The 22,103-nt window shown below is 39.5% G+C and overlaps 1 protein-coding gene across 3 annotated transcripts in view; it reads left to right on the plus strand.

The window, feature by feature from the left end:
• SDHC (succinate dehydrogenase complex subunit C) overlaps window positions 1–22,103 on the plus strand; it is a 53,593-nt gene that overhangs the window by 4,736 nt on the left and 26,754 nt on the right. For all 3 annotated transcript variants that reach the window (XR_011498203.1, XM_014835508.3, XM_044757944.2), the window contains exons 3-5: window positions 2,261–2,362; window positions 10,281–10,342; window positions 19,454–19,617. Coding sequence is in view for 2 of the 3 variants with exons in the window: in XM_014835508.3 (XP_014690994.1) it covers window positions 2,261–2,362; window positions 10,281–10,342; window positions 19,454–19,617 (328 nt within the window). In the remaining variant the exon portion in view is untranslated. The remainder of the gene's footprint in view (window positions 1–2,260; window positions 2,363–10,280; window positions 10,343–19,453; window positions 19,618–22,103) is intronic.

The following is a 22,103-nucleotide window of genomic DNA, read 5'->3' on the forward strand; positions in this document are numbered from 1 at the left end:
TTTTCCTCAGGGAAAGGCAATAGGTTGTTGACAGATTTTGGGGATATGTATGAAAGCAGGTAGTTGTAGATGGTTGGCTGAAAACTTAGTGACTGTGGTCACTATTTTTCTCGTCTGGGAGTAGTAAGAAGGAAGGATAGAATATTTCTTTGGTTTCTTCGTAATTTTCCTCGCATTCAGCTTTTCTGCTATGTTTGATTTCATTGATTTTCTCTAATTCTTGATATCTAATTCTTTTTCCTTTCTGTTTAGTCTTTCTTTTAATGCTTTTTTTTTTTCTTTTAACCTTTAATTTGGGGCAGCTCCCAGGACTTAGTCTTTAAATATATTTCTTCATGCTGTATTCATTCCTAGTCTGTTGACTTCAACAATTGCCTCTGTGTTGTTTTTTTTAACTTTTATTTTTGGTGAGGAAGATCGGCCCTGAGCTAAAGTCTGTGCCTGTCTTTCTCTGTTTTGTATGGGTCACTGCCACAGCGTGGCTTTGATAAGTGGTGTAGGTCCATGCCTGGGATCCAAACCTGCAAACGTCGAACTGCCAAAGTGGGGTGTGCAAACCCAACCACCATGCCACCGAGCCAGCCCTTAACTTTTAATTTTGGAAATATTTTATGCTTTCGGGAAAGTTGAAAGAGTAGTATAATGAAGTAACTTCTGTATGCCTTTCACTTAGGTATATCAGTTGTTAACATTTTGCTATTATTCGCTACTTATCACTATATATTTTAGGTTTTACAATATGAAATTGTTATTTTTGTAGTCAAACTGGTCTAATATTGACAATTTAGTGTGGTTCAGCCTGCTATATATTTAATTATTCTTATTATTTTCTCTGAATTCTTTGAGATTAAGTTGCAGACATTATGACACTTTACTTGTAAATACTTCTAAGAACAAGAACATTATTTTATATAACCCACTATAATTATACAAAAACAATTATTGAATTCAAGAAATTTAACAGTGATGTACTCTTATTGGATATGCAGTTGCTTTTCAGATTTTCTGTTCGTCCCAAATAATGTACTTTTTAGAAGTACTACCACCCCCCTTGCCCCTATCCAGTGTCTAGTTAGGCTCACATACTGTATTTAGTTTTCATATTTCTTTAGTATCTGTTAATCTAGAGCTATTTTTTAGTTTTCCTTTGTCTTTTATGACATTAACATTTTCGAAAAATATAAGCCAGTTGTTTTGTAGAGTCTCTCTCAAGTTGGGTTTGTTTGCTTACTTCCTAAGTAGATTCAGGTTTATGCGTTTTTGGCAAGAGTAATGCATAAGTGATGTTATAGCCTCAATAAATCATATCAGGGGCATATGATATCATTGTCCCATTATCAGTGATTTTAACTTTGATCATTTGAATCAGGAAATGTCTGCTAGTTTTTTTCCCCACTGTGAAGTTACTGTTTTTTCCTTTTGTAATTAATAAGTAATCTATGGGGAGATTTTTTTTTTTTTGAGGAAGATTAGCCCTGAGCTAACTACTGCCAATCCTCCTCTTTTTGCTGAGGGAGACTGGCCCTGAGCGAACATCCATGCCCATCTTCCTCTATGTTATACGTGGGAGGGCTACCACAGCATGGCTTTTGCCAAGCAGTGCCATGTCTACACCTGGGATCTGAACCAGTGAACCCCAGGCCGCTGAGAAGCGGAACGTGCGAACTTAACCGCTGCGCCACCAGGCTGGCCCCTGGGGAGATAGTTTTTTGAAGGAGATGGAATCGTGTTTAATAGAGGCGCATAAAAAATTGTTGAGCCTAGCTGTTTAACAGTTGGCTTCAACCTAGCCCAGTAACAAGGGAAATCAAGAAACTATTCAGAGCTACTGAGCTGAATCCAGTTCTTGATTTTTGAGAACCTGAAAGAGAGCCTCTTGAAGGATCAGATGAGGGCAGATGGTAATGTATGAGAAAGCATCAGTGGCCTGTGAAAAGGGTAATCTGTTTATGTGAATGGTTTTAAAATATTGTACTTGCCCTGCTGCCCAACAAGAATGAAGTTGAACTTCCGTTGCTGGATCTGAGTGTTGGGTGGATTGGAAAGAAGAGTTATCCTCTGATACGACCTCATTGGGTAATTGAGGTTATTAATAACTGAATCAAACTTGGCATAAAATAAGATGAGTGGATGAACATGTTTTCCTAATACAGTGAGTTCATCCTACCCAGCTTACATTTTTTATTTTAACTTTCTATTGTGTAAAAATTTAAACTAAGCTTACTTTTAATCATTTTAAAACCTTCTGGTTTTATTTTAGTGCTGTTCCTTTGGGAACCACAGCCAAAGAAGAGATGGAAAGATTCTGGAATAAGAACATTGGTTCAAACCGTCCTATGTCTCCCCATATCACTATCTACAGGTAAGGTCTCTGGAGCCAGGGAATGTAGAAATAGTGGGTGGATGTTCTGGAGGTTGGCCCGTAGCCTCCCTGATTATTTCCCTCAGGGCTTTTTTTATAAGAAGATGATTAAATTCTATCTTCTGGCCTTAGAAGGTTAATCTGTCCTGTAAACTACCATTCAGAAAGTTCTGGTAGGTCAAAATGTAATTCCTATTAATTAAAAAAAATTATTTTGAAACAATTTCAAATTTATATAAATATTGCAGAAATAGTGCACAGAGTTCCTATGTACCTTTATGTAGACTCCCAGCTTGTTAACATGTCTGAATGATTTGAGAACAAGTTGCAGAGAAGATGATGCCCCATTACTCCTGTATTAGTTTTCTATTGCTGCTATAACAAGTTATCACAAATGTTGTGGCTTAATACATTTATTATCTTAGAACTCTGAGGTAAGAAGTCTGACGAAGGTCTCACTGGGGTATAATTAAGCTGTTGGCAGGGCTGTATTCCCTCCTGGAGGCTCCAGGGGAGAATCTGTTCCTTTGCCTTTTCTAGCTTCTAGAGGCTGCTCTGAATTCCTTGGCTCGTGGTCTCCTTCCTCCATCTTCAAAACCATCAAGGATGGGTCAAGTTCTTCTCCCATCCCATAACTTTGACCCTGCTTCCATTGTCACATTTCTTCTCTCACTCCCTTCTTCTGCCAGCCTCTTAGACTTTTAAGGACCCTCGTGATTACATTCGGCCCATCCGGATAATCCAAGATAGTCTTTTTATCTTACGGTGAGTTTATTAGCAGCCTTAATTTCATCAGCCACCTTATTTCCCTTTGTCATATAAGGTGAAATAGTCACAGGTGCTAGGGATTATAATGTGGACATCTTTAGGGAGGTCATTATTCTGCCTACCACAATTCCTTAATACTTGAGTGTGTTCCCTAAATGCAAGGGCACTCTCCATAGTATAATCGTCATAATCAGAAAGTTAGCATTGACCCAATGTTACCATCTAATCCTCAAATCCCATTCAGATTTTGCCAGTTGTCCCAATAATGTGCTTATAGGCCCAAGATCCAACCCAGGAATATGTATTGCATTTAGTTGTCTCTTTAATCTTCAGTATGGAATAGTTTTTTAGTCTTTCCTTTCTTTTATGACCTTGACATTTTGAGAATGTTCCTCAGTTTGGATTTTTCTTTTGTTTTCTTGTGATTTTTGCGTTTTTGGCAGGAATACGTCTGAAGTGATGCTGTGTTCTTCTCAGTGCATTGTTTCAGGGGACAGCACATGATAGTGATTTATATCTCATTACTATAAACTTTTATCACTGATTAAAATGTGTCCGCTGGGTTTCTCCACTATAAAGTTAATGGATAAAGATGTTGGGTTTATTAATTAATACGTATTTTGTGGAGAGATACTCTGAGACTGTAAACATTCTGTTTCTCATCAGACTTTTACTTACGAAGTATCTGTTGATGGTATTTGCCTGAATTAGTTATTACTATGGTGGTTGCCAAATTGTGATTTTTCTAATTCCATCATAACTTCTAGATTTATTTATTATTCTAGGGTAAAGCTTGCTTTCTTTATCAGTACAGACTCAAGGATTCCTAAAAGGAAACTCATTTCTCCTCTACTCTTATGACACCAATTAAAGGAAAAACACCACTGTTTCCTCTCTACTTCCAGTACTTCTGACACCAAATGTCTGGGGGTTTTTCCCACACCAACCACTTTTCCAACTCTCTGGACACCGCTGAGTGTCCTGCAGTTCAGTTATGATGCTAACTACCTAGAGGTAGCACAGACACCGCAGTTTAGGGGCTCAGTCCCATAAGACTGCCCGCCTCTTCAGATGCCAGTTGCAAGTCCCAGGTTGTCTCTTGTACTTCTTACTGACCAGCTATCAATCAAGGGTTCCCACGACTCCCTCCTCGGGTTCAATAATTTTCTAGAGTGGGTCACAGAACTTGGAAACATTTACTTACATTTACTAGTTTATTATAAAGGCTATTACAAATGACACAGATGAACAGCCAGGTGCCCTTTTAGGTACCTCTGTGTCTAGAAGAGTCCTGAGCACAGGAGCTTCTGTCCTCATGGAGTTGGGGTATGCCTCTCTCCTGACATACGGATTTATTTACCAACCTGGAAACTTTCTGAACCCTGTACTTTTGGGATTTTTATGGAGGCTTCATCACATAGGCATGATTAATTATTAACTCAGTCTCTAGCCTCTCTCCCCTCCCAGGAAAAAGGCAGGGGCTGAAAGTTCAAGCTTCTAATCATGTCTTGGTCTTTCTAGTGACCGACCCTCATCCAGAGGCACTTCTTTAGAACAAAGGACGCTTACCTCCCAGGAAACTTCAAGGGATTTAGGAACTGTGTTATCAGGAACCAGAGTAGAAGACCAAGTATTAGAACAAAAGATACTCTTGGCATCCTTATCACTCAGGAGATTATAAGGGTTTTAGGAGCTCTGTATCAGGAACCGGGAACAGAGACCAATAGATGTCCGTATATTTCTGATTATTTGCCCAAAGGGTTACACTGTTACTCATTTATTTTGATGTTCAAATTGTCCCAGACTTGGCCAGTAGGAGTTTTTCAAGATAGCTCTTGTGAAGTCAACATCTGGGTGCTAGATGTGCTCATTGCTACCAGAGTGTCATTGCATCTAGGCCCTTTCAGTAGATAGAGCTAGGATATATGTGTATGCAAACACTCACATACATGCATGTATGTGAGTATATACGTATGCATACATACATCTATATGTTTCTCTGTTGTCCTCAGAAGTAGCACTGATAGCTGTTATGCTAGTGTCTTCTAAGAAAAACCCCTGCAGATCTACTCCTTTCTAGCTAACCCAGCAAAGCATCTTGAGCTCTGCTGCCAGGAAGGCTGGCCATTTTTTAACCACCTCCACAAATACCATAACCCTTCAGATTTTTTTCCAAGCCAGATTCCAGAAATAATTCTGATTGCAGAAATTGGGCATTCTGCTAAAACAGAAGGAGGCTAATAAGTGATCCTCAATCCCAACTACTTTGTGGTGAAACTTAAACTTTTAAGAGATAAAAGATTTGAGGGAGGATTATAATGATGAAGAACTCAAATTATTCTGAATCTGTATTTAAAGCCTTGGCCCTTTTCATGGGTCATATAACACATGGTTGTAAGCTGGTGAGGGGAGTCTTTCACTACCTTTGTTTGCTCTTCCAGTTATGAAACTCTAGGTGTACTTGTGGGAAAAAAAGAAACAGCAGGGAACATGGAGCTGTTTCCAAGGTGACATATCCAGGAAAGATGTCTGAGATATCTGGAATCATATTTTCTATTACTACTAACTTTTAGAATTTTGGGGAGGATGCATGGAAGTAAATGGTGAAGTTACCACTTTATGAAGTACTCTTTATTGCAATAAATTGAGTCAGTTTATTAAAGCAAAAGTGTGTACAGGGGTTAAGTTACCAGGAGAACAAGAGTCATTCGAAAGGATGTTAGAAAACGTTTTTAAAAACTTAGTCGGAAGGGTTCTTTAAATTTAATGAAATCACCACCTTCATTGGTTTGAAGAGTACTCCTTGGGGCTTTGGATATTCTGCCGAGCTTCTGTGGATAGTTGTCTGGGGCTGGCCAATATGCAGATTGCACTGTAGGCCCGCAGCCCTGGGTAAGCAAAGCAACTTTACTTTGATCTGTTTTATTTATTGATTTTTGCATTCGAAGAAAAGGTGCCGCTCAAAAAAAACATATTTAAAAGCCACCGTTGTACCTAATGAGTGAATTTCCTCTGCAGTATTTTCATAATGGTTGTTTGCCCATGCTTGTGCACCTCTAGTGACAAGGAAGTCACTACTGCCCTCTTCTAATTTGGGAATTTCTCTTATCGTCAGAAAGACCCTTTCTACAACTTCTGTCTTCTCTCCAGTGGCTCTAGTTCTACCTCAAACTATATAAAATAGATCTAAAATAGATCTAAGCCCCCCCCCCCCTTTCTGGCAAGCTTTATTGATTTTGAATATTTTTTCATGTGCTTATTGGCCATTTGTATATCTTCTTTGGAGAAATGTATATTCAAGTCCTATGCTCATTTTTTAATTGGGTTGTCTTTTTACTTTTTTTTTTAACTTTTTTTTATTGTGGTGAAATATGCATAATGTAAAAGTTGCCATTTTAACCATTTTTAAGTGTACGGTTCAGTGGCATTAAGTACATACATGTTGTTGTGCAACCATCACGACTGTCCATCTTAAGAATCCTTTCATATTCTCAAACTGAAACTGTACTCATTAAGCGATAGTTCCCGTTCCCTTCTTCCCCCAGCCCCTGGCAATCACCAGTCAATTTTCTGTCTCTATAAATTTGTCTGCTCTAGGTACCTCATAAAGTAGAATCATACAGTGTTTGTCCTTTTGCATGTGGCGTATTTCATTTGGCGTGTATCTTCCAGGTTCATCCATGTTGTTGCATGTGTCAGAATTCTGTTGCTTTTTTTTTTTTGAGGAAGATTAGCCCTGAGCTAACATCTGCTGCCAATCCTCCTCTTTTTGCTGAGGAAGACATCCATGCCCATCTTACTCTACTTCATATGTGGGACGCCTACCACAGCATGGCTTGCCAAGCGGTGCCATGTCCACACCTGGGATCCGAACCGGAGGCCACCAAAGCGGAATGTGTACACTTAACCCCTGTGCCACCAGGCCAGCCCCTCTATTGCTTTTTAAGGCTGAATAATACTACATTGTATGCATATATTACATTTTGCTTATCTGTCCCTCCATCCATGAGCATTTGGGTTGTTTCTACCTTTTGGCTATTGTGAATAATGCTGCTATGAACATTGGTGTACAAATATCTTTTTGAGTTCCTGCTTTCACTTCCTTTGGGTGTATACCCAGAAGTGGAACTGATGGATCATATGATAGTTCTATATTTATTTTTTTTGAGGAACTGGCATACTGTTTTTAATAGTGACTACATTGTTTTATGTTCCCCCCAGCAGTGCACTCCATATTCTTGCCAATACTTATTTGGTTTTTAAAAAATTTTTTTGCAATAGACATCTTAATGAGTGCACAGAACTATCTCATTGTGGTTTTGATTTGCATTTCCCTAATGATTTGTGATGTTGATCCTCTTTTCACATACTTATTGGTCATTTGTATATCTTCTTTGGAGAAGTGTGTGCTACTTTCTTGATGGTATTGTTTACAGCATAATTACTAGATCGCTTGCTGAAATTCTTATAGCCTATGTCTCTAGCCTTTCCTTGATTACCATCCTGCTAACAGTCAAAAAAGCAAATAAAATTAATACATTTCAAATCAGTAGATATTTGGTGATTGCTGAATGTGCTTGGTACTCCTTTAGGAGTTGGAAATGCAAAGATAAATAAGATATAATCTGTGTTCCAAAGGATCTTAGTATTTCCTGAAAAAAATTTTTCCTAAAGGAAAGCATACTGGCTCATAGTTTTCATCTTTGCTATGAGTGAATTAAAACAGTCTTGATTTTCTCTACTAATGTTTGAATGGGAAATAGTAGGGATGATTTGTCTCTGCTCCCTGACGTCTGAGGCCTCAGCTAGAAGACACAAAGGCTAGGCCTGAATTAATCTGAAGATCATTTACTCACTTGTCTTGGGTTGATCCTGGCCATTAGAGAGGCCCTCATTTTCTCTCCATGTGGGCCTTTGTATGTGATCTCTTTGCATAGGCTACTTTGGCCTTCCTCATAGCAGGAGAGAGGGAGGGACGTAGGGAGGGAAAGTGATTTGGAGGTCATGCAATGTCAGCGCAGCTGCATTCTTCTTGAGGCAGTTGATCATGAAGTTGTGCCCGGATTCAAGGGGCTAAATACTTGCCTGATGAGGAGTGACAAGATTCTGGAAGATCGCGTGGGACTGGAAATAATATCCTGGTTATTATTTTGAAAATAAAATCTCCCTTACCTTCTCACTACTAGACTAACCAGGCTATGGTTTTAACCATTTTTGAAAATTAGGGTAACATTTGGCTTCAGTGGTTTCTCACATTACTCCCATTTTCTATTTCAGTATTTCTGAAAGACTACCAGTACAGTACCTATGTTTCATCTCTTGGCTCTTTTAGTCATGGGATTTAATTCATCTGGCCAGGAGCCCTAAGTGCATTTGGAATGCTAAGCAATGTCTTATAATTTCCCCACCTCTTTTTTTTTTTTCAGTTCTCTCAAATCAATATTTGTGCTATCTTTTTCAGTCTGATAATCATTCTCTTTGACAAATAAAATAGTTGAGCAATTTGCTTTGCACTCCGTCATCCATTAACATAAAATTGTCCATCCCAGTTAGGAGCCTTTCTTTCCCTGAATACAATTTTAAAAGCCCCTTTTTGTTGTCCTTGACATTTTTGCAAGCCTCAGCTCATTCTGGGTTTTAGTTTCCTGATTCATCTAACCAAATTATGCCATTGTTCTCTGCTTGTCCTTTGTTATGTGGTTCTTCTTCCGCCTTTTATATTTATCCTGTTAAGTCTGAGTTAATCAGAGTGGTGTCTAGCCAGTTTTTTTGGTTTCTTTGGACGTTATTCCTTTTTTACTGTGACCATTTTCATTATATGTTAGCATTTCTTTTTGATATCTTTTCAACCTACTTGAGATGCTTTAGAGTGGTGAATTTGTGGTCTGATTATGCTCAGCATTCCCTATCTAAGCTGACTTTCCAGGATGAATATTAACTTTATCCAAAGACTCCTGTTCTTTCCATTTCACTAACCGATTCCCTCTTGACCATGAGAAGTAGGTCTAGAATATGGCAGTGCTCATTGTCCTTCTGTGAAATGCTTTGGCAAAATTACAGTTCAGAACATGATTTAAAAAGGTGTTTGATGACAAAGTACTTCAACCTACTGTGGATTAAGAAACATATATTAAATCCAGCAAAACTGGATTTAAAAATTTGGGATAAGTAATTTATTAGAGAATAAATGCTATGGTCAATTTGGATATTTTGGCGTATATACTAAGACAGAGTTCAAGGATGATCATATAGTCTATGAAACAGTGCGTAAATACAACTTGCTTAAGTTTCCTTCTACTTGAGTCTTATGACTGGAGAAACAGAACAACCCAATTGGTTGTATTCTTTTCTTTTCTTTTTTTTTTTTTGCTGAGAAGATTAACCCTCAGCTAGCATCTGCTGCCAATCTTCCTCTTTTTGTTTAGATTTTTTTTTTTTAAATTGGCACCTGAGCTAATATCTATTGCCAGTCTTCTTTTTTTCCTTCTTCTCCTCCCCAAAGTCCCCCAGTACATAGTTCTATATTCTAGTTGTGAGTGCCTCTGGTTGTACTGTGTGGGACACCACCTCAGCATGGCCCGATGAGCTGTGTCATGTTTGTGCCCAGGATCGGAACTGGCAAAACCCTGCACTGCCGAAGTGGAGTGCATGACCTTAACAACTTGGCCAGGGGGCCGGGCCCCTCTTTTTGCCCTTTTTGTATGTGAGCCACAGCCACAGCATGGCCACTGACAGACGAGTGGTGTAGTCCACACCTGGGAATCAAATCCAGGCCACCAAAAGTGGAACGTGCGGAACTTAATCATTAGGCTACTGGGACTGGCCTCTAGTGATTATTTTCTAACTGTATGCAACTTTAATTGGTGTGTGACCCACGTTGTTCCTTATGAATGGAGGAATTTGGGTTATAATTGATTCTCCTCTTAGCTCTGTCGGTAATGCAATCTGGTAAAAGAGGGATGCTTCTCCTTCAATATATGTTTTCTTATTTTCAAACCAGAAAGTGGAAACATAGGAATGTGAAATCTATTTGTGTTTGTGTTTAAATAGTGCCTGTTTCCAAAGTAGTTTGTGTTCTCTTTGCCAAGATGGACTCTACTATAGTGTCTACTTTTCCTTTTTTTAATTGCCTTTGTGTATTTCTTTGCAGTTGGTCTCTTCCTATGGTGATGTCCATTTGCCACCGTGGAACTGGTATTGCCTTGAGTGCAGGTATGTCTGTGTGTTTTATGCGCATGTGCACACACACACTTCTATGAAGAACTTTCCTCTTTCTCTGGCTCTAGGCGCTGCCTCCTTTGCAATTCAGCAGCCTGATTTAGAGAAAATGATGAGTTCACTTAAGCTTATTGTTCTTTCAGTCCTTAAACAATTAATGCTGAATTCCTGCTATGCTCAGGTTCTTAGCCAATTTTTAAATCATCCCTAGCACGTCCTGATACTATATTTATTGAAATTATAGAGAGCAGAGAGAGAAATATAATAGAGATGGACTGGCAGACTTAACATTGACAAAACACAGTCTAAGACTAGTCATCAGCCTTATTCTTCCAGAAACTCAGTTTTAGCATCTATTCTTTGTCACGTAGAATTGATCAGGCTCAAAAGGACTAACTCACACTCTAATCTCACAGAATCTTGGTTTACAGACCAGAATGTCTGTTTATTTAATTATTTAATATGAAATACAGCTGCAGAGTGAATTGTCTGCTGATCTTAGTGTATCCTTTTCAAATAGTAAGGTTTGTTACAGATAGGAAGTGCAGATTATAATCAGGTTTCTGAGATGTGATGCATCTTTCACTGGTAGGGATACTTTGTGAGAAGATCAGCTATATTTTAAATTTTTCTATGGCTGGTGCTGGAGACATGGACATATTTTTGTTTTTCGTAATATCCTTCAGGGCCATCCTAGGCTTCTGTAGACTACATTTTTACTGAAGTGGTCATCAGCAGGAGCAGGACTGGTGGCTTAAGTGTAGGGATCCTGTATTTAGGGAGCTACTGCTGAGACATTGGCAGAAATTATCTAAAGTTGTGTCTCTGATATTTGCAATCAGATTAGTTTTGTTGATAATCAAGTAAGGAGGAACTCCTACCTAAGATCTGATGGTATCGTTCCTATGTTATCTTTCCTTTGGTTGGTAAAGGAATGATGAAATCCAGGTATCAAGATATTTGGTGTTGGGGCCGGCCCCGTGGCTGAGTGGTTAAGTTCACACGCTCCACTTTGGTGGCCCCGGGTTTTGCCGCTTTGGCTTCTGGGCGCTGACATGGCACTGCTCATCAGGCCGTGCTGAGCCGGCATTCCACATGCCACAACTAGAAGGACCCACAGCTAAAATATACAATTATGTACTGGGGGGATTTGGGGGGAAAAAGCAATTTAAAAAAAAGAAAAAATTAAAAAAAAAAAAAAGATGTTTGGTGTTGCCTGAGAATTCATGTATATTTCTGGTCTTTAACCTACTTGCACTGAAATTAACATAATAAATTTCAATATTAGACTAGTCTAACTGTAAATTCATAGTTACTTTCTTTCTGCTTATTTACAATCTCATAATCTTTAGATTGACACTTTCTGCTTAGTTTGGTGGTATCAATGAGCAGATTTAATCCTAAAAATCATTGGAAGAACGAGAGCAGTTTATTTATCAGGCTATAGTTTCCCTTATTATCTCAGTGTATTTATCGCCACTGAATGAAAAAAAGAATGTTGACTCCTTCATAGAGGTCCTTCTTTCAAAACTGAAAGGGAATAGATTTTTGCTAGGTGGACTTAGGAACTTAGCTCTCTAAACCTCAGTTTATTCCTTGCAAAATGGGCATTTAATAATGTCTGTCCGAGTGTTGATGGGATTTCAAGAAACTATACTCTGGATGTTAACTATGGAAATAGGAATGAGAAGCATGATAAACTTAATAACAACAGTCTTTTAGAAGATGATGTCCATTGAACCAAATGGTGAGAAGACCTGGATCATTTGGCCTGAAATGAAGTCAGTCTCAGCAACTGTGATCTTTGCATTCTTGTGAGTCGTCTCTAATCTATTTTTCACACAACAGCAAGAGAAATAAAACTCTTTTGAAAGTAAATTGAATCATGTCACACTTAGAATCTTCCTATTACGTTATTTTCCTTTGCACTTAGACTAAAATTGAAATCTCCACCATGGCCTAAAATGCCCTGTCTGATCTGGCCCTTGCCTAACTCATCTCTGCCATTCCTCCCCTGGCTTGCTCTGCTTGAGCCACATTGGTCTTTGAACTCCTCAGAGCAGGCAAAACTCTCCCTCACCATAGAGCCATTGCATGTTTTATTCCCTTGATCTGAAATGTCCACTTGTACCCCTTCCTCCACTGTGCATGGTTAGTTCCTTCTTAGCCTAGATCTCAACAAAATTGTCACTCAAAGAGTACTTTGCTTACCACCATATGTAAAGTTGTAGCTTCTATTTCTAGTTCTATTGTTAATTTTCTATTTCACAGCACTAGTCCTTCATTGTTCTTAGTACACTCACTTGTTTCTTTCCTAGCTTATATTATGTAATTTGTAATTATTTTGATTGCTTTTTATAAATCTCTCTCTTCTGTTAGACTGTAGACTCTTCAGAGAGTGGGGATGACATCCATTTTATTTACCGTTCATACCCTCTAGCACTCAGTAGGTGCTTAGAAAATCTTCATTTGCTAAATGAATACACCCATAAATCACTTTGCTCATAGTGGTCATTTCAGAAATGTTCATTCCTCCTACCTTCTAGTTAATCTCCTGTTATGCATTTGAAATTGGAAAATGATAATAATAGCCTCTATCTTTAAGGGTAGAAGAGTCTAAGGAGTAAGACAAATATTTATAATGCACCGTGATTACTTTTTAATAGAGATATGAGATTCCAGAGGAGAGACCAACTCTGAAGGAGTTGAAGAGCTTGAAAGAAATCTGAGTAGGAGAGTTCATGAAGAGGAGATAGAGGAGGGCATTCCAACAGAGAAACTGCCTTATGCAAAGACATAGGGATTGGCAAGTGTCCAGAGTCATCGGATAATGATGACTAGGTCTGGTTGTTTGAGAGTAGTGTTTATGGGAGAGGTGGTGAAAGATAAGGCTGGAAAGCGTGCCAGACAGTGAAGGACTTTGACTGCCACACTGAGAAGTTGGAACTTGACCGTCGGAAGGCTTAAAAGGTTCATGTTCTGGTTTGTTCTAGTAAAAGGACAAACTGGCCTAGACAAATCCATGATAAAGTATTTATTCAGTCTGTAGAGATTTGTGGCCAATATATAAATCCTAAAAAGCATGTTGAACTAAAAAGCACGATGACACTAGTTTGACTTGAAAATAGAATTTATTGAAATTCTATTTTACAAATAATCCTTTAAAAGACGGAAAGAGATGGCTAGTAACACTCTTCCATTATTTTGGTTCTATAGGGATTAAAATTCTCATGGTTTTTCACAGTGACAGATGCTCTAAAAATCTACATGAAATCAGGTAAATTCCTTGAGAACAGCGTGTAGCTGAAGCTGCAGTATGAATGAGACTGCAAAGGGTAATCAACAAGATGCAGTATACAACAATAAAAAGAATGAGATTAGAACAAGAAAATATGGATGCTGAACCATGGATATTTTAGAGGAATGCAACTATAAATGAATTATATAGTTATCTTGAGTGGGTATAAGAATGGTACTGAATGTTTTGGGTAGTCTTTAAAAACAGGTAGGTTGAAGAATCAGAACTTCTTGAGAGATGAGTGATGCGTGAATGCATAGGCAAACCTACTGCTCAGGCAGTCAGCTTCTTTTCTAGAAAAGCCAAGGAACTTACAGATTTCTAAAATAACTAATGGAACTCTGAAATGGCTGGTTTTTTACTTCTGGGCTTTTGATGAGGTGAGACATTAGTTATTGATTCTCAAATGTGATGTGTTATACATACAGTAGGAATCCTGGTCATTCCAGACTGAGGCACAAACTCTGGAGTAAGATAGATCTGAATTCACTTCCAATGCTGTCACTAGCTACTATATCATCACTTCCTTTTCTGCTTATAATAATGCCTAGTTAGGACTGTGAGAAGTAAATTAAATACTATATATAAAATTCTGGCTATAAATCAGTGTTCCCATGACCCCTTCCTCAGGTTCAATAATTTGGCAGAACAGCTTACCAAAACTCAGGAAAACACTTTACTTACATTTACTGGCTTTTTAAATAAAGGATGCAACTCAGAACAGCCAAATGGAAGAGCTATGTAGTGTAGAGCAAGGTATGGGGGAGAGGAGAGGTGAGTGTACGTGGAGCTTCTGTGCCCTCTCTGGTCATACCACCCTCCCAGCGCATGGATGTGTTCAACAACATGGAAGCTGTCTGGACCTTGTAGTTTAGGGATTTTTATGGGGATTTCATTGCCTAGGCAGGATTGATTAGATCACTGGCCATTGGTAATTAACTCAATTACCAGCCATTATCCTATCCAGAGGTGTGGGGGGCTGGGAAGAGGAGGGGAGTATGGTGCTGAAGGTTCCGACCCTCAGATCATGCCTTGGTCTTTCTGGCAACTAGCCCCCATCCTGAAGCTATTGAGGAGCCCCCAGCCACCAGTCGTCTCATTAGCATACAAAAGACACTCATCACTCCAGAGATTCCAAGGGTTTAGGAGCTGTGTGCCAGAAACTGGGCAAAAAGGCCAAATATGTATTTCTTCTTATAGCACATCTTCAAGCACAACATCAGTCAGTTAATTCAGTCAAAAGTGACTTTGGCCAAGACTTTCCTCGTTACAAGTGAAAAATATATGAGAAGAAAATAAATAAGAGATTTCCTAAATCCCCCTCTGATGTCTAGTGTACTGGGAAGCAGGAAATAGCTTCTCCTCCTGGAACCTGTGTGCTTGAGGAGGCCTCTTCTAAGAGCTAAACAATTTAAATTGGGAAAACAAAGTCACCGAAGCTGTCCTATCTAATCACTAAGAAAAATTAAATGCCGCTTTCACTTGGCTGCCAAGACCAGCTCCAGGCTGCTCCACCACAGTTAAGTGCTATTTACAGAACTGTGCAGATTGTCAGTAAGTCCTATTGCCACTTCCAGAAGCCATCATAGACTCTTTCAGATACTTCTTCCCAGCAAACCCCTGCAGATGTCACTGCAAATGAAAATGAAAACATCTAAAAGAGCCTTGGTGGAGCTGTCCAAGTGATTAAAACTGAGCTTGACAGCGCCTGATTGCTCTTTAGTCTGAAGTGTTGTCACACTATTCTCATCATGATGTATTCTGCCTGTCTGTTTTCCTGCAGCCTTGGTGGGGGCGGGGGAGGTGTCAGGAGTTTTCATGCACTGAGGAAGAATGAAGCATTTTCCCTTCTGTAACAACCAATTTTTCCAGGTCATCCCATCTTGGTAATGCGAGGATTAAGATATAGCAGTCATGAAGTAAGAAGGGCCGAGAACAAGATTTTTTGCTACTAATGATCAGCCATGTTCTGAGGTGTAGGATGAAATATTCCCATTATTAATGTAAATAATAATCACTACCAGACCTCTGTTAGAAACTTTATGTAAAGTATTTAATTTAATTCTCACAGTCCTAACTAGGCATTATTATAAGCAGAAAAGGAAGTGATGTAATAGCTATTGACAGCGTTGGAACTGAATTCAGATCTATCTTACTCCAGAGTTTGTGCCTCAGTCTTGAATGACCAGGATTCCTACTGTATGTATAACACATCACATTTGAGAATCAGTAACTAAGGTCCTATCTCATGAAAAGCCCAGAAGGAAAAAACAGCCATTTCAGAGTTCCATTAGTTACTTTATAAATCTGTAAGTTCTTTGGCTTTTCTAGAAAAGAAGCCGACTGCCTGAGCAGTAGGTTTGCTTATGGATTCAGGTGATCTTTCAGTGAAGGTCTCATTCTCCAGTCTGACCTGTGTGAAAATCAGTATGGAGCAGGAAATGAGAATGGTAATGTCCACTCTGGTTTCCAAGGTTTGAGGAATTGTACAGTATCTAACAATGTATACATCCCATTAGTAAGTACTTGTGGTTATTTAAGAATGAAATAAAAAAAAATTTATTTCCATTTATGTGGATAATTTTTTTCAAAAGGCTGTTAAATTGTTAGAACATAAATACTTAAGTTGTTTGGATCTAACTACTTAATAAACAAAACTGTTAGGTGTTTCTTTTGGCTTAGGGGCATGAAAACCATGAAAAAAACTACTGAAAACACTGAGGTACATGAACTGAGAGTTTGAGAAGGTGTGGGAGGAAGATATGGACCCAGGAGTGTTCAAGGATCTTCCACAGTCTAGATAGATAGGAAGTTAAAAGACCACAGGAGCCCCTCCACTATCCCTTTGAATTTCAGTGCAAGCCCAAAGCTCGGAAACTTCAACAGCCACGCGTATGCTTTTAGCTATCAGGGCAGGCTCAGCCCTCATCTGTGCACCAGATGTGACAGCAGTCTAACAGCTGAGTCCTGGGAATGGCCACTTGTAACAACACTAACCCATAGAAGAAAAGTCGGAGGCCATGGTGCGGGCGAGTGCTGGGCAGGCTCTGCCGGGCATGGTGCTAGTTGCTGGATGAAGTGAGGGCCTCAGCCCAACGCGGCCTTAGCTTCCTCGGAAGGACCAAGCACCTTAGCAGCAGCTTAACATTGCCCTCAGCTGTGAAGCACCGTGGCTAAAATATGGCTTTTTCCTCTCAAGAAAGGAATTTCCATCTCTTCCACCTCAGTCAGCACTGTCCCTTGTTGTGGGGATTCTTTTTATCCAGTTTTCAGTTCTCTCTCAAGGGTACTTGTTCAAGGACTAGTTGTAAATTTGTTGTGTCCGTGGAAGGAGGTGAGTTCAGGGTCCTCCTGTGCGGCCATCTTGACACCAGATCCCCTAGTTCTTAAGGGCAGAGACCATGTCGTAGTTTTTCTCGCCAGAAGTTTAGCACAGGGTTAGTACATAGGATGCTTTCAGTAAATGTCTGTGAAAGAAAGGAGTGCATGTTTGCTACATTTGATGGCAGTAGAACAGAATCTTACACTCTCTGCATGCTGTTTTCCATCCCCTACTGCTATAAATGTTTCATGTTCTTTAAAGTCTTGGAAAGAGTTTGCATGTTCATCTCAATAACCTTACTATTAGAAGATTCCTTCTAGTGATGAATTGTCATGATTCTAACCACTCTTCTGTCTTGAGTGGAAATGGATAATTAAATGCGTGTTAAAATAATCCTGTGCATTTTCAACAGATGTATCTTTTCACCCTATTGTTGAGAATCACTGTAACGAGCCACAGTTACTGATGGAAATGTGTAGGAGTAGAAACTAGGTAGCAACTGTTGTGGTAGAGATTGTTTCATAGCAGCTTTATTGAGATATAATTCACATACCATGCAGTTCACTTATTTAAAGTTTATAATTCAGTGGGTTTTAGTGTGTTCACAGAGTTGTGCTACAATCACCACAGTCAGTTTTAGAACATTTTAATCACCCCAAAACAAAACCCTATATCCATGAGCAGTCACTCCCTGTTTCCTCCCAATCCTCCAGCCCAAGGCAACCACTTACCTACTTTGTCTCTATAGACTTGCCCATATTGAACATTTCATATAAATAAAATTGTACAATATATGGTCCTTTGTGACTGGCATCTTTTGCTTAGTGTAATGTTTTCAAAGTTCATCCATGTTGTAGCATGTATCAGTACTTCATTTTTTTTGTTGCTGAATAATATTCCATTCTCTAGATACAACATGTTTAATCTACCCGTTCATCAGTTGATGGATATTTGGATTGTTCCCATCTTTTGACTGTTGTGAATAATGCTGCTGTTACTATGTACAAGTTTTTGTGTGGACTTATGTTTCATTTCTTTTGGGTATATACATAGGAGTGGAATTGCTGGGTCATACATTAACATTAACATTATTAATAAACATCTGTTAACATTTTGAGGAACTGCCAGACTGTTTTCCAAAATGGCTACATCATTTCACATGCCCACCAGCAATGCATGGGGGTTCCAGTTTTTCTACATCCTTGCCAATACTTGCTGTTACTTGTCTGTTTATCTTTATATATATATATAACCTAGTTTATTTATATTCATTATTAAATATAAATTAAATGCATTAGACATTTATAAAGTTGTATATATTTTATATAAATGTACATATAATTTTATGTTTAGATATAGCATCCTAGTGGGTGTGAAGTGGCTTCTCATTATGGTTTTGATTTGCATTTCCCTAATGGGTAATGGTTTTGAGCATCTTTTCATATACTTACTGGACATTCGTTTACCTTCTTTGGAGAGAGAGCTATTCAGATCCTTTGCCCATTTTTAAATTGGGTTATCTTTTTATTATTGAGTTGTAAGAGTCTTTAATATATTCTGGATACAAGTCCCTTATCACACGTATGATTTACAAATATTTTCTCTCATTGTGTGTGTTGTCTTTTGACTTTCTTGATGGCATTGTTTGCAGCACAAAACTTTAATTTTGATGAAGTTCATTTTATCTATTCTTTTGTTGCTTATGATTTTGCTGTCATATCTAAGAAACTACTGCCTAATCCAAGGTCATAAAGATTTGTTCCTGTTTTTTTCTCAGAGTTTTATAGTTTTAGCCCTTACATTTAGGTCTCTGACCCATTTTGAGTTAAATTTTTGTGTGGTAGAGATTTGAATGTTTTAAATTTTTTTCTCAGTCTTTCCCTTTGTCTGCATATACTGCTTTTACTTTTTCTTACTGAGATGATGATACAGCTGCAGCCAGAGGTGACTTCTTAAGTGAGAGGTGAAATTTTTATCAAGAGGGATGTTGAAAGGAGGAATAATATTCTATTTTTTTGTTTGTTTTTTTTGAGGAAGATTAGCCCTGAGCTAACTACTGCCAGTCCTCCTATTTTTGCTGAGGAAGACTGGCCCTGAGCTAACATCTGTGCCCATCTTCCTCTACTTTATATGTGGGATGCCTACCACAGCATGGCTTGCCAAGCGGTGCCATGTCTGCACCGGGGATCCGAACCGGCAAACCCTGGGCGGCCGAGAAGCGGAACGTGCACACTTAACTGCTGCACCACCAGGCCCGCCCCAAGGAATAATATTCTAAAATGTATGGCTAATTTTAAGAGATTAGGGTCAGATCGTAAGTAGCCTATCTCCCACTACAAACATGAACATTAGTTTAAATCTTCCCCATTTTGAAATGGTTTAGAATTGTAAGAGTTGCCAGGGGCTGTCATAGAACTCAGTTTTATGTGTTACGTTGCTTGTAGCTGGTGGGCAGCTGTGATGGCTTACTTGCTTTTCTCCTCAGGGGTCTCTCTTTTTGGCTTGTCCGCCCTACTGGTCCCTGGGAACTTTGAGTCTCATTTGGAACTTGTAAAGTCCCTGTGTCTGGGGCCAGCACTGATCCACACAGCCAAGTTTGCACTTGTCTTCCCTCTCATGTATCACACCTGGAATGGGATCCGACACTTGGTAAGTTAATTGTAGATTTGTACATTTTCTGGGTGAAGGGAATGGAGAGGCTGGGAGGATTTTCTCCTTCATTGTCTGGGTTTAATGCTGTTCTTTTTTTTTTTTTTCTTTGAGGAAGATTAGCCCTGAGCTAACATCTACTGCCAATCCTCCTCTTTTTGCTGAGGAAGGCTGGCCCTGAGCTAACATCTGTGCCCTTCTTCCTCTACTTTATATGTGGGACGCCTGCCACAGCATGGCTTGATGAGCGGTGCGTAGGTCCGCACCTGGGATCTGAACTGGCGAACCCTGGCCACTGAAGCAAAATGTGCGAACTTACGTGCTGTGCCACTGCAGCCCCTAGGGCCAGCCCCTAGTGCTGTTCTTAAAGTTAATTGTACTGGACCTTTGCTCGGGGACCTCTCAGGGGAAGCTAAACTAGACCCCCAGTGCAATTCTTGGCAGCCCTGCTAGTGATGTAGCTGAGCACTGGATGTAGGCCTGGCGGATACTTGCAAGGTCTCAGAGCGAACTCTTCCAGTTTTAGAGATGTTACTGGGGCCGGCCCTGTGGCCGAGTGGTTAAGTTTACACACTCCACTTGTGACCCAGGGTCTCACCGGTTGGGATCCTGGGCACCGACGTGGCACCACTTATCAAGCCAGGCTGAGGCAGCGTTCCACATAGCACAACCAGAAGGACCTACAACTAAGTACTGGGGGACTTTGGGGAGAAGAAGGAAAAAAAAAAAGATTGGCAACAGATGTTAGCTCAGGTGCCAAGTTTAAAAAAAAAAGAGGGATGTTAGTAAAAGAAACCCCTGAAGCCAGGTCATACTTCTGGCATAGAAGACGTATTTATTAGACAAATAATTAATTGGTACCTGTTGTGTCAGGCACTATTCTAGACACTGGGGATTCAGTCAGGGGCTAGATAAACATGGTTGCTGCTTTCAGTCTAACATTCCTGTCAACTCAGAATAAGTCTGGCTGGAGTCAAATATACTAACTTTTGTTATCTTGACATTGGATTGCATTAACTGTTTTGGTTTTTTATTTATTTTGAGTTATTGGAGAGAATAGGGCCAACTTTAACAGAAACTGGGTGCCTAGGATCCCAGATTTTAATTGGGTTTAGGAATCTTTTGATGGTCTGAAAACTGTCCATGTTGCCTCCTATATGACCTTGGGGTCAGTTCAAACTGGTGTCTCTTTCTCTTTATAAAGGAATTAAAGTTTAATCAAACCTGCCCCTGGTCAGAGATCAGTCCCTCCTCCAGTATTTGAGATTTCACATTCTGTGGTCTGCCTACCCCTAGTCTTGCTTCCTTTCCCAGGAAAACAATTACAATTCCATTCTTCTTGTTTCCATTCTTACTTCTCTCCTGAGCCATCTGTCAGATGGAGGCTTTTGCCTTAATTTGACCTTTATAACTTCCACATGAGAGCCTAGAGACAAGTACTTTCTGAATTTCAATCCGGTCCAACAGAGAGTTTAATGGAATCAGAAAAGGTGAGAAACTAAGTGCATCTGTCACCTGTTCCCCGTGGTAGTGTTCAGTTTGATTCAAAGTAACCTCACTTCTCTCAGGGGGAAGGGATGGAGAGGGAGGGCGTTTCTGTTAATGACGACTTCTTCTACAGAACAAAGCTCTCATGAGAATCAGCTGATCAGTGTTTCTGTTCGCATCTTGGCTCAAGTGGGACTTGCAGTATATTTGCTTTTGTCTCAATATGGGGAGAAGGCCGGGGAAGCAGTTTACAAAATCTCAGGACTCAGTCAAGGCTTTTCTTAAGCCCTTAAATGTGCTTTTATTTTTCCTCCTAGCAAGTATTGGCTCTGAGTGTGGGACAGGATTTTATCTGTTCTCTGTGACAGTCCGTAGTTCTTGCCCTCTAAGCTTCAGAGCTGCCTTGCCAGAAGATCTAATGGCGGGGTGGAGAGTGGGGTTGATCTAAGAGAGTAGGAAGTAATAACTATCTTGAGAAGCTATTTCTTAGTGGGGGTCACAGTCAAAACAGACTTGAGAAGTAATGTTCTAAATCCCAAAGAGGGTTTTTTTGGAGCATTAGTCCCCTGATGGACGGATGTTCCTTCTCAAAAGGGATTCTGTGATTGACTATCTGTAGGAAATCATGTATATTCTATCCTCATTTTGGAGATTCACAATGTGTATTAATAAATTGTTTGAGAAGTCTTGCAGTTAAATGTTTACCAAATTCATTTGACCACAGAACTTTTTTCCCTCAACATTCTGAGGAACTAGTTTTTGGAGGAACACACTTCAGGAAACATTGATGCGGCTTTGTTGTCATGAGAGAAAGTTTAATCTATTTAGTCTGGAAGCTTTAGCATATAGGGGCTGAGAATGCCTCTCCTGTCATTGAAAAAGTGGGTGGTAGATATTATATTGTGGATTTTGAGAAAGGTGACGGGGCATGAGGAAAGAAGTGCTTTTCTCTAGAATTATGCTGCGATGAATTGTCTGTTCCGTTAGATGGAGTTCCT

This window comes from Equus asinus, chromosome 25, assembly GCF_041296235.1.
Source record: "Equus asinus isolate D_3611 breed Donkey chromosome 25, EquAss-T2T_v2, whole genome shotgun sequence".
In the NCBI taxonomy this organism is placed as follows: Eukaryota; Metazoa; Chordata; class Mammalia; order Perissodactyla; family Equidae; genus Equus; species Equus asinus.